General features: G+C 30.4%; 1 protein-coding gene across 1 annotated transcript; it reads left to right on the top strand.

The window, feature by feature from the left end:
* The first annotated feature begins 113 nt into the window (after nucleotides 1-113).
* Nucleotides 114-7215, top strand: LOC126884974 (uncharacterized). The gene is made up of 2 exons (XM_050651359.1): nucleotides 114-319; nucleotides 6980-7215. The coding sequence occupies exons 1-2, from the start codon at nucleotides 208-210 to the stop codon at nucleotides 7177-7179; spliced, it is 312 nt and encodes a 103-aa protein (XP_050507316.1). The 5' UTR covers nucleotides 114-207; the 3' UTR covers nucleotides 7180-7215.
* The last annotated feature ends 7127 nt before the right edge of the window (nucleotides 7216-14342 follow it).

Here is a 14342-nt window from a genome sequence, read left to right on the forward strand (position 1 = left end):
CAATTATTTTTCCGTAAATTTTTACTCCCACATCCTATTGTTCATTGTTTTAGTTAAAAAGTAATATGTAATATTCTTATCTTAATTAAATATTTTAATTTAAAAAACTTATGAAATAGAATGGTATATATACGTGGTTTATAAAAAATAGTTACTTATTCTAAAAGTATAAACTTTATTTCCGTGTTATATTTAAAAAACTCAAATATGAAGTTTATTTTCTTGTTTTTGATTGCCGCTGTGAACATAAGATTTCCTAGTGCCAGATCTCAAGACAGCGTAGTCAGAGTTTGGCCATCCGACGACTTCAACAAATATGGTAATATTTTTATTATTTAAAAAAAAAATTGATTTTGATTTTTTTTTTAAATAAAACTATTAGTAGAATATTCAATTTAAGAACCAGCTGTACCGATCTGATTAATGGAAAAAATGATTTGATATGTAATTTAGTATGTTAAGAATATGACTGCTAAAGTCATATGTGCTATCCGTAGTACACTACGCTGAAGAAAATTTACGTGATTTACCGAAGAGTATTGAAGATCTCATGGATAGACAGAATTACCAACGTAGAAATGAGACGTACGCATAAGGAAGGAGAAGTACATACTTTTAACGATTAAGAGAAGAAAACTGAGATATATTGGACATGTGATGAGAAGAAATAAATTTCTAATACTCCAGGTCATTATTCAAGGAAAAATTCAGGGGAAAAGATCCATAGGAAGCAGACGTATCTAATGGCTGAAGAACTTTAGGGAATGATTTGGATGTATGTAGTAACAAGGAATTATTTAAAACCGTGGTTTCAAAAATAACAATCGCTCTTATAATTCCCTTCTTTGAAGCGGAGATGGCAACTAGAGGAGAAGAAGTTAAAAATAGAGGCCAGTATTTCGTCAGTTCTTAAATGCTTTTTTCCAGGGGTATATCAATTAAAAGTCCATTATTAAAATGTAAGGTTTTACAGACCCAATAGAAACAAATAAAAAAAACTGCTCGTCAAATGTCAGGGATATAGAAAATTCCGCTTATTTTTTTAATATTTTAGAATTTTCTTTAGTATTTACACAGTTGTGCAAAGGTTTACTCAAACTTCTTTTTTGTACTTAGACCGGATGGAAGAAGAGAAAAGTTTTTCTTATGTTAATTTAGTAGGGAGAACTAGGCACAAAAATGTGAGTATGCATCAGAATCGTATTGTAGTCTTATATATTGTGAACATTTGGTTTTTTGAATGTCCATGATATCTTTAGAAATAAAGAAAATATACGGTTTTGTAGCTTAACATGTGTTTTAACCGAAACAAAAGTTTGAGACGCCTTTTAGGGAGGAAAAGGCACGAAGGTGGGTATATATCGATATTATGTTGTAGTCTCATATTTTGCGAATATTTTATTTTTTAATTTCTCTGATATCTTTGATAACAAAAAAATCTAGACAGATTTATTCTTTAATATATGTTTTAACTGATGACGTGCGATACGTGAAGAGGTAATGTCTTATCATAGAGCGAAATATAGAGCATATAGAGCGAAATAAACAGAGTGTATAAAGAAAAAAATATCTGCAATGGACTTGCCGCTATTTAAAGCGCCTCCACGTAGAAACCAAATCCGTACTTACTCTCAAGAAAATTCCACCCCAAAACGTCACAGAGCCTCCATTAAACAATCTTGCCTCTCTTGTATTGCGCCGTGCATACCGCTTACCTGATTGACAAATAACTATCGGAGTTGTCGATAAGGAATGTTTACCTTATGTGCCTTTCTCTGTTTAAAGTTCTCGTAACTGTTATTTTTTTAATGATAATTTGGTTTTGTTTCAGTTAAAACACATGTTAAAGAGTAAAACCACTTTCTTCTTTGTTTTTAAAAATATCGGGGACATTCAAAAACCAAAATGTTCACAAAACCGAAGACTAAAATACGATTCCGATTTATACTTACATTTTTGGACTTCGTCCTCCCTACAGAGTGTCACAAACTTAACATAAGAAAAACATTTCTTTTCTTTCACCCTGTATAAATACAAAAAAGAAGTTTGAGTAAATCTCTGCACAACTGTGTCAATACTATCTAAAGAAAAATCTGAAATAATAAAAAAACTAGCGGAATCCGTTATATATTATATATTAATGCGTTCACGAAAAAATCAACTATTAAAATAAGCATAATTTTCTATATCCATAACTTTTGACGAGCTGTTTATTTAATAAGTACTTTAAATGTATAGTTCGTCCGCCCTAACTTTTCCCATGCGTCACGATTTATTTTCAAACAAATTAAGTCAAAACCTAAACTGGAACGTCGATGTGTATACAGGGTGTTTCATTAATAATTGTCCATATAGTAACTGGGAAACCTTAGTACAAAATACGAAGATTTAACCCAAAACACTTAAATAAAATGTTGTTCCTTACTGAGTTACAGGGTGTTTTATCTAAAAATTAAAAACTATTTTTGCTCAGCATTTTAAAACTGTTCGGCGTATCCTTTTCATACTTGGCAGGAAGTGTAGGTACCGTACAAACTACTAAATTATATTAAACAAATGTTTTTGGCTATTACCAGAGGCGTACGACGGGGAAAGTGAATGCTTGACCCTGTTTAAATTATACGCCACTGGCGGAATTGCTATTTTAGTTCAATTTTTGGATTCTCCAACACTTTCTATCAAAATAATATACTCTTTATTCGTAACGATAAAGTCATTAGTTTTCGAGATCTTTGAAGTTAAAAATGAAACGACACGGTCATTTTGATTAATGTATTGTGTCGCTTCATTTTTAATTTCAAATATCTCGAAAACTAATCATTTTATCGTTACGAATGAAGAGTTATAATATTTACATAAAAAGTTTTGAAAAATCAAAAAATTACACTAAAATAGCAATTTCGCCAGTGGCGTAGAATTTGGGAAGTTTCAACCTGCCACTATCCTCTGTCGTACGCCTCTGGTAGTAGCTAGAAACGTTTATTTATCTTAATTTAGTAGGGTGTACAGTACCTACACTTTCTTCCAAGTATGATAAGGATACGTCAAATAGTTTTAAAGTAATGGGTACAAATAATTTTTAAATTTTAATCATATAAATCATATAAATTATTAATCAAAATAACTGTACCGTTTCATATTTAACTTCAAATATCTCGAAAACTAATGACTTTATCGTTACCAAGGAAGAGTATATTATTCACGTAGAAAGTAATGGAGAATCTAAAAATGGCGCCAAAATGGCAATTGCACCAGTGGCATAGAATTTGATAAGGGTCAAACATTCACCATCCCCTGTCGTACGCCACTGGTAGTAGCTAGAAACGTTTGTTAATCATAATTTAGTAGGGTGTATAGTAGTCGCACTTTCTGCTAAGTATGAAAAGGATACGTACAATAATTTTAAAATGCTGAGCAAAAATAGTTTTTAAATTTTTAGATACACCCTGTAACTCAGTAAGGAACCACATTTTATTTAAGTGTTTTAGGTTAAATCTTCGTATTTTGTGCTAAGGTTTCTCCAGTTACTATATGGACAATTATTAATGAAACACCCTGTATACATTTTGTATACTGTATCCTATATACTACACATATCGGCGTTGGTTTAGTCCAAGTAGTAAAGCTTAAAATAGGACAAAACCTCGAAATTTTTACAGAATAGCTCGATTTGCTTGAAAATTTGAGAAAAAGTAGTGGATAGTCCAAGGATCAAAATCTATATGAGGCCGAAAGGCGCTTTAACCATAGGGGTGATTGCCACCCCATGTCGGGGTGGAAGTTTTTTATTTTATTTTGACCGCAAAAGTTGGCAAAAACATGCATTCTAAGCAAAAAACGTTCTATACATGTTTTTGATAAAATTAATAGTTTTGGATTTATTCGCTATCGAAACTCTTAGTTTTATATCCAAAAAAATCAATGTTTTTAATCAGATTTCTGCTAATCACTCAAAAAGCTTTGGTTTTATCAAAAGAACTTTTCTTAACAAAAATGTACCTTTTAAAAAAATAAACAAAATCGTTCTTTTTAATATTCTTTAGGACCAATAGTAATCGAGCTATACTTTATTATATGTTAGCTCTTCTTCGTCAAATGTTAAATATTGTAGTTTCAAAGTCAAAGAACGGGAAAACAATGCATTTTTCGAGGGCAACTTGTTTAAACAAACTTAAAGTATTAAAAAATATCTATCTCCTGAAATAAAAAAGTTGCCTCTAGCTCAAAAATTAAGTAATCCATAATAAAAAGAATGTCAGTCCCTATTTTTATCAGCTAAAAAGTGATTGGAAACTTCCCCCTACTCACCATCCTAATTAAAATTGGTCATTGACCTCATCTGGTCTTCTTTATTTATGTATTAATTATAGGTTATTATAGAGGTTTGACCGACTTATACTGATTAGATTAAAAAAAAATAGAGTTAAAAGCGAATAACGAATTTTTGTAGTTTGGTAAAAAATACTCTTTTCTTCATAATAGAAAGATTAGTATCAGAGATACGAAAAAATATTTAAATATAAAATTGTAGGTTATTTAATTCCCAAGAACATGGTTTAAAAAAATTTTGCGGCAAAAATTGAGTGAGCTATTGACAATTAAAACTTTTAATAACATGCAAAAACCAACTTTACCAACCCTTTCACAGTCACCTCTTTTTGCGACTAATAATTTTACAAGAATTTAATATAGATCTTATAAAAACCTACAAAATTTTTTTTAACAAACTTTCTAGGATAAAAAATAAAAAGTTACGGTTAAAAAATCAATATTTATGTTTTTGTAAGAAAAGGAGAATTCTAATTGGAAGCATAACAGTGTAAGTTAGCGGTGTTTTTAGTCATTGGCCTTATTTATTTTTCTTTGTTTTTGCATTGTTAAAAGATTCCAGAAGTTTGACTTAGAATGACTAGTTTTAAAAAAACTGGAGTAAAAACGAATTTTTGAACTTTTGTAAAAAACGCAATTTTTTCAGAATAGAAGGATTAGCATCAGATATACGAAAAAATGTTTAAATATGAAATTGTACGTTATTAAATTCCCAAGGAATTGGATTAAAAAAAAATTTTCTACGGCAAACATTGAGTGGATCGCAAAGGAGTATAACATCGAAAAACATTTTTTCGATATAAAATTAACATTTTCGATAGCGAATAAATCGAAAACTATTAATATTATCAAAAAAATGTATAAAACATTTTTTGCTTAATATTTTTGTCAACTTTTGCGGTCAAAATATAATAAAAAAAAAGAATGTGTGTACTTTGTATGCACGTAAGAAGTTATACTTCTATTATATGATTTCAACGAAATCAATATACTTTAAACAGTTCCTCTACTACTTTCCAAAAGTTTTTATTAAAACAATACCAAAAATTAAAAAAATAAAACACACACAAACACATTGAAAAATGCCACAAATGATTTCTGAACAATAATTGTTGCCAAAAATTTTAATTAAACACGTATTTTCTGAAAAAAATTATATAATAATATACTTACAATCATAAAATCTATAAAGAAAAAATAAAAAAAAATGATATAACTTGCATTGGGCTTGAACCTAGTTCCCGTGTATCCCGCCGTACGAGAGTCGAAGCGATTTAAAACTGCACCACCTTCGCGTATAGGTCATGTGGGAATATACACAAACTGAACAACTTTTTGACATTTTGTTTATATGAATTTTTATTAGTTTGATTTTTGTCGAATTAAAATACAACAATATATAGAATAAGAAAACGATACATTAGATGAAAGTTTGTAGAAAGTTTGTTCGTAATCAGATTATGTAAATTAAAGCATTGCCTACTAGGGATATAGCATAGCAAGTACTAGGTAAGTACATTATTGTTTTTACATTTTCCAAATAGGTATGAAGATAATTTTTTATTGGAATACAACTGAAACATTTAGAATTACATACCTGTGGCTTTTCAAAACTATTTAAAAAGTCACTATAATTATAAATTTGATTTTATTTCTGTTCTCATAACAATAAAAACTAATATACAACATTTTTGTTTACCGATAACCTCCATATTGAACAATTATTGACAGATCATTTCAACACCCAATCAGAGCCCGTATAAAGACTAATACCAAACTGTCGGTGTGCGCATGCGCGCAGATCAATATAAATTCACCCTCAATCTCAATCGCGCCTAAAGAAGTATAACTTCAAAAATTTCCACCACGAGATGGGGTGGCAACCACCCCCATGGTAAAAGCGCGTTTCGGTATCATATAGATTTCGATCCTAGGATTCTTCACTACTTATTCTCAAATTTTCAAGCAAATCGATCTATTCTGTAAAAATTGCGAGGTGAAAAGCTTCGATTCCTGGACTATTTAGGTTTTGAGTTAATTTGTTTGAAAATTTTTTGCTCAATTAGAAATTCAATGAAATCAATTAATTTGTGGTCATCTGATTGAATACAACCAATAAAACCAACATTATACTGAAAACAGATCCCATGGGCTGTTTTCACTCAAATCATGTAGCTATGGATACCTACATTTCGTTTCATTTCGATTTTGACATTTCAAGTATTCAAATTATCGGATCAAATATACCAAAGAATACTGTTTACAGTAAAAAATTTGTATGGAAAGCGTTTATGGACTTTTGCAATGATAGAAAATATGAATTAGATGGAAATCGGACGGTGGAAGAATTGTTAATTGCACATTTAAATAAATTGTTTCTGCTCTGTATTTTTTTTTCATAACCAGCAAAAAATTTTCTATCCGAATAACCATCGAACATTGATAAATGCTCAAAAATTGTTTAACAACTTTCTCAAGTTTGTTGCTTACAGGCAACAAGCTTTCGAAATCTGTTATAAAATTTTTTCGAACAATTATCAATGTCCTTGGGTTATTACTACTGAAAATAAACCATGGCGCATGGAAAAAGTTAGGGCGGACAAACAATATATTCCAATATCTAATGAAAATATTTCCTTATTTGTTAAAGATTGTTTCAAATCCCACGAGACTTGCCGTCCCTGGCCTCTAGGTGACTCTCTAGGCGACTTTGTAGTTTGGACATGGGACATAAACCAGCGTCGTTGTGTATCAGTTATTGGTCATAAACGTTGCACTCCTACCAAAAATTGCTTTGTGAGTAAAGTAAAATGTATAGTGACAGCATACAAAATATGTAGATTTTTGTAGACGAATAAGAAATTAAATAAATTCCTAAAAGTATAATGTGTTGCTCTTTCTAAATTTACTACATTTTGCGTTGTATTCCTTTCCTCAAGTACAAATTAACTAAATTATTATATATATTTTATTATTTAAATTTAATACCGATTTCGATATAGTAAATATCGGAGTAGTACCAGCGGAATGGAAGGAAAGTCTCCTGCTACCGATACTCAAAAAGGGAGACGCGAAAAATCCTGAAGATTATAGAGGTATTAATCTGATAAACAGTACATTAAAATTGTTGACTACAGTCATAAAAGATAAAATCGAGGAAAAAGAGAACATGGCAGATGAACAACAAGGATTTCGGAAGAACCGCAGCACAAGAGATGCAATTTTTATTATCAGACAAATAGTAGAAAAGTCTATTGAATATGAAAAACTAGCATAGATGTGCTTTGTAGATTTAAAAAGTGCTTTTGACAAGGTGAGGCGAAATGACATCTTAAATGTTGTTCTGAAGCTATTTTCTTGCGGCATTTTTACAATTTTAACTATTTATAATGGGAAATAAGCCACAATAGTATAAAAAATGATTTTTATTAACGTTTCGACGCCCAAATCGGGTGCCGTTGTCAAAATACATAATACTACTACCATAAACAAGAATGTTGTTGCTTAGTAAAAAAATTCTTCTAATAATTTATTTAATTTGACTCATTTATATCGGCAATTGAACGTATTGAACATAATCGTATTACGTATGAATTACGTATCAATCAGTAAAGAGCCGATTAGATGCAAGTTAGAAATAGACGGCAAAATTGTAGAGCAAGTAATGAAATTCAAGTACTTAGGAGTAGAGCTCACTAGTGGCAGGAATATAAAAACACAGACCACAACACAAGCAACAAAAGCGGCAAGAGTAAGTGGTTGCCTCTGAGAAACCATATGGAGAAATAAATATCTGACCACGGAGAGCAAATTAAAAGTATACAAGACAACAGTAAGACCTATCCTAACATACGCAGCGGAGACAAGGACCGATGAAAGAAAGATGAAACAACAAATCAACAATATCGAAATGAAAGTATTAAGAACAATAATAGCGGGCATTAAGAGACAGAAAAAGCAATAGAAGTATACGAAAACGATGCAAAATTGTGGTGGATAAAAACAAGAAAGAAAAAGAACATGTAAACCGAATTGAACCAGATAGATTAGCGAACATCTGTAAAAACAACAAGCCGTATAGCAGAAGACCCGTTGGAAGGCCGCCGAAAAGGTGAAAAGACAATGTACAGTCAAAAACAACTGAAACAGACTAAGAGGCAGACAAACAGGAGTAATCCTAGTCGCACGAATAGGAAGAAGAAGAAGAAGAATTTAATACCCATCATAGATTTTATCAGACCACGAGTTAATGCGAACAATATGTTACTATAACAAATCAATACATTTTTCGACTAATTTTGAACACTCAATATACAATCAGATGCTTTGGACGAATACATAAGAGAGTGTGTATGTATTACCAAATTCAAATTTGGCTATGTGATAAAGCTCTCAATCCAATTGATTGGGGGTGGGATACTGTTAATGGTAGGGGATCCCAATCGGGTATTTTTGCAGTCACTCGAGAGCGTCAGATTATCACATGGGGAGAAACCTTGTACCCTGTAAATGTACCTCTGCTATATATTGGCTCTTAATAGAGGGGAGTTAGTTAAGAGGAGTCAAAAAAAAAATATATCCTTGGAAAACTCGAAATCGTCATATAAAAGTATGGAAAGTTAAGTAATGCAAAACAGTGTATATTTCAAAAATCTGCCGATTTGAGCGGGGTGTAAGGAAGTGGGAAAATCACAAAATTTCACAAACAACAAGCGAATATTTCGTGAAATGAACGTAAAATTGAACAACTAAAAAATACGTATTGAGTATTTTTGAAAAATCTATCGAATGGGACCAAACACGACCCCCTACGGAGGTGGCATGAGGGTTACTTTAAAATCTTAAATACGAGCCCCCATTTTTTATTACAGATTTGGATTCTTTACGTAAAAATAAGTGATTTTATTCGAAACATTTGTTCGAATTATGGATAGATGGCACTATAATCGGAAAAACGATTGTTGGAAATGGAAAATTAATTTAAAAATTGGAAAGTCGCACCTTAATGGAAAATGTTACTTAAATCTTTTTGGTTTTAGGGCCTAATCTTCACAACCCAATGGGTCCCCATAACGCTCGAGTAACTGCAAATTTAGCATACTTTTCTCCCCTACTATATACGATATTTGCAGCCTACAAAAATGCATAAATCACCTACACCGGAAATATTAGACATTATTTCATTCATAGGAGATTCTGACCAGTAGAAACCTACAAGAATAAAAAATAACAGCGACCATTTCATTCATAGAGATTCTGGCCAATAGAAAGCTATAGAAATAAAAATTACAGCGATTATTTCATTCATAGGAGATTCTGACCGATAGAAAGCTACAGAAATCTAAATTAAACTGATAATTTTTGATAATTTCCCATCGTCAACTATATTACGTCAGATGCCTTTCGTTGCTACGAAAAAATACATTCAGTGACATTAATGACAATTAATGTTTTAAAAATTATAAAAGTGATGACTTTCAACCGTGAAATATTTATAAAAACTGTGTGTTTAATTGTACTAATTTGTACTTACATAAATAAACTACAATAAAATTTTGGTTTTGAACAGTTTTATTCATGAAATAATCGCAACAAATTGCACTCGATCTCTAAAATTAATATAGAATTTTTGCGCTCGTGACACTTTGACATAATTTCACTCGCCTTAACTCGTGAAATTAAAACTGTCAAAGTGTCACCCGGGAAAAATTCAATAATTTTAGAGCTTTTGTGCAATTACTACTAAAAATTACACTTTACCCATTTGTCTACTCGACAATTATACGCTCTGAGCTTCGCTGGTGTCGCTCCTAGCGGTTACTAATTCAACTTTCACTGGTAATTTTTAAATTTACTATTTAATTGTCTTCGCTTAATATTTACAACGCTAAAAATTAATTAAATTGTAATAGATTTTTTAAAGATTTTGCTAATCATTTTGACGTTCTATTGATGAAATATTAATTTCTTACTTCGGGATACTTTCACAATTATCATGTAGATGGCGCCAAGATTAATTTATAATTACATATTACAGAACATTAAAAAACGCAAATTCGGTATTTAAAACGTAAGTATATTTAAGGTAAAAATATATACCACAGCTTTGATCAACTAATATTTTTTATAATTAATGTTTTTAATTTTAATTTTAAATTAATCACATTGATATTTACGTCAAATATTTATGTCAAATTTCCGGTAAACGTTTACAGACTTGTCACTACTGGCGCTCACGAATTTATAAATATCCCCTCTACGTACGAGCTCACAGCGTATAGCTTGATTACAGCAATAGTTGCATAATAGAAATCGAAAATTGCTCTGTTATGTTTTTAAATAGCTGAATTTGACAACAACAGCTTTGTTTATTTAATATGTCAGTTTTATATTTCATATATTTGCAAACATTTCCTATACGCTCTGAGCTTCGCTGGTGTCGCTCCTGGCGGATTACTAATTCAACTTTCACCGGTAATTTTTAAATTTACATATTATTTAATTTTTATCGCTTAATATTTACAACGCTAAAAAGTAATTAAATTATAATAGTTTTTTTTAAGATTTTAATCATCATTTTGACGTTCTATTGATGAAATATTGATTTCTTACTTCGGATACTTTCACAATTATCGTGTAGATGGCGCTAAGATTAATAGAATAATTTATAATTACATATTACGGAACATTAAAGAAAGGCAAATTCAGTGTTTAAAACGTAAGTATATTTAAGGTAAAAATATATACCACAGATTTGACCAACTTACTCCGGATACTTTCACAATTATCGTGTAGATGGCGCTAAGATTAATAGATTAATTCATAATTTCATATTACGGAACATTAAAAAAAAACTTAAAAATTCAGTATTTAAAACGTAAGTATATTTAAGGTAAAAATATATACCACAGCTTTGACCAACTAATATTTTTTATAATTAATGTTTTTAATTTTAATTTTAAATTAATCAGTTTGACATAAATGTCAAAGTGATTAATTTAAAATTAAAATTAAAAACATTAATTATAAAAAATATTAGTTAAATTAATCATTTGTGGTATATATTTTTACCTTAAATATACTTACGTTTTAAATACTGAATTTTTAAGTTTTTTTTAATGTTCCGTAATATGTAATAATCTATTAATCTTAGCGCCATCTACACGATAATTGTGAAAGTATCCGAAGTAAGAAATTCATATTTCATCAATAAAACCTCAAAATGATTAGCAAAATCTTAAAAAAATCGATTACAATTTGATTATTTTTTGCGTTGTAAATATCAAGCGATAACAATTAAATAATAAATTTAAAAATTACCGGTGAAAGTTGAATTAGTAATCCGTTAGGAGCGACACCAGCGAAGCTCAGAGCGTATAAATATTTCGTTTGGGCAATGAATCTGAATAGTCCACAGAGGTTATTAATAAAACTGGGCCAAAAAATACAATCAACAACATAAAGTAAGTTTGGCGTCAATTTACGCAGTTATGTGTTGACAGAAACTACAGTTTTAACGAAGAGACCCAAATTGGTAAGCTTGCGGATATACCTAAAAATTGGGCATTTAACATGAAGCGGCAAAACGGGGAAGATTTTAAGAAGTTCACAATAAAAACAATTTGGAAACAACACTGTCGAAGGAAGGTAGTTGAGGAACAGCATCTCATAAAAATAACCGGGCATTCCAACACAAAATCTATAATATAGATATTAGAAGGAAGATATTAGGTAGGAAGATATTATCTTCCTACCTGCTGATGGACCAGGAATACCATGAGAGGATCATTCAGCAGATGAGAACCAATACAACGGAGCTCCAACCTAGTTGTTCCAAAAATTTAAATCCATATTCAAAGGAATCGGGAAATACTGTAAACAATTATTATAACTGTGTCTTTAAAAATTATTAGCTTTTTTAAAATTGGGTTTTGTTGTATTGTTTAATAAATTGTTTAGAGAATTATTATTTCTTCATTTGATAGTTTCATTTTCTTCGAGTAGTTTTCTCCCTAAATTATACTCGTGCATCAAAATAATCAGATATCTTAGCTTTCAAGTATGTTGCCTTTTAAAAACTACTCTCGTTCATTTTCACATTTTGGCGAAAGAGCCCTCCTTCTTCGGAGTCAAGTCATATGAAAATAAACTCTAGTACTTTTTAGGCAATAAGCTTTCAAGTAAAGTTATCGATAATTTTGATGCACCTGTGTAATTACCCCCGATAATTTTTGATAATACCCCATCGTCCAGCATTACGTCACATGTCCTTCGTTACTACACAAAAATAAAATTTTAGTGAAATTAATGACAATTAATATTTTACAGCTTGTCACACAGAACACCAAGAAACGGGTTTAGCAAATATTCAGGGGAAGATATGAATAAAATATTAGTTAAACTGATTTAAAAAGACAGCTTTCTTCATGAATTAATCTCAGCGGATTACACTCGATCTCTAAAATTATTATCGACTTGTTGCCTCGTGACATTTTTACATCAAATTAAAACTGTTAAAGTGTCACTCGGGAAACAACTCGAAAATTTTAGAGCTCTCTGGCAATTATTACTGATTATTTCAAGCATAGGAGCTTCTGACCAATAGAAAGCTACAGAAATAAAAATTAAAATGATTCTTTTTTACTGATTTTAACTTAATCGTATAGGAAGATTTTTGATCACTCGTTTAATTCTGTCCAATCAGATTATTATACTGGGAATAATCTACTGTAGATTATTCCCAGTATAATAATAATCTGATTGGACAGAGTTTTGAGAACTGTCACATTTGATATGCATATTATCCGTTCACTTTGACAAGTTAAAAAATGTGTGTCACATTAATTGAGATCAATGTTACTGACTATTTTATATAAAGAATTGAATTGTAGGTATATGTAAGTATTAAAAAATAATCTTACGAATATCACACAATAGTAAGAATAAATAAGACAATAATGCCTCATTTTTTCTCAAATTTGTTGTCATTGGGCAATAGCCACTCGAGCTCTGCGGGCTCTCGTGTCTATTGCCAGATAACAAATTTTCGAAAAACTGTCGCATCATTGTCAATTTATTCTCACTCTCTTGTGATATTATACTTGATTATTTCATTCATAGGAGATTCTGACCAATAGAAAGATACAGAAATAAAAATTAAAGTGATAATTCTTGATAATATCCCGTCGTCAAGAATATTACGTCAGATGCCCTTCGTTGCTACGAAAAAATACATTCAGTGACATTAATGACAATTACTGTTTTAAAAGTTATAGAAGTGATGACTATCAACCGTCAAATATTTATAACAACTGTGTGTTGAACTGTAGTAATTTGTACTTACATAAATAAATTACAATAAAATTTTGGTTTTCAACAGTTTTATTCATGAAATAATCGCAGCAAGTTGCACTCGATCTCTAAAATTATTATCGAGTTGTTTCCATCGTGCCACTTTGACATAATTAAACTCCCCTTCGGGTCGTGAAATTAAAACTGTCAAAGTGTCACGCGGAAAATATTCGATAATTTTAGAGCTCTTGTGCAATTACTACTGATTATTGTATTCATAGAGATTCTGACCAATAGAAACTTTCAAGGACAAAAATTACAAACATAATTTTTGATTATTTCAGTCATAGGAGATTCTGACCAATAGAAAGCTACATAAATCTGAATTAAATCAATAATTTTTGATAATTGCCCGTCGTTAAGTATATTACGTCAGATGCCCTTCGTTGCTACGAAAAAATACATTCAGTGACATTAATGACAATTAATGTTTTAAAAATTATAAAAGTGATGACTTTCAATCGTCAAATATTTATTAAAACTTTGTGGTTAATTGTACTAATTTGTACTTACATAAATAAATTACAATAAAATTTTGGTTTTGAACAGTTTTATTCATGAAATAATCGCACCAAATTGCACTCGAAATCTAAAATTAATATAGAATTTTTGCCCTCGTGACACTTTGACATAATTTCACTAGCCTTTGGCTCGTGAAATTA

Source organism: Diabrotica virgifera, chromosome 5, assembly GCF_917563875.1.
Source record: "Diabrotica virgifera virgifera chromosome 5, PGI_DIABVI_V3a".
In the NCBI taxonomy this organism is placed as follows: domain Eukaryota; kingdom Metazoa; phylum Arthropoda; class Insecta; order Coleoptera; family Chrysomelidae; genus Diabrotica; species Diabrotica virgifera.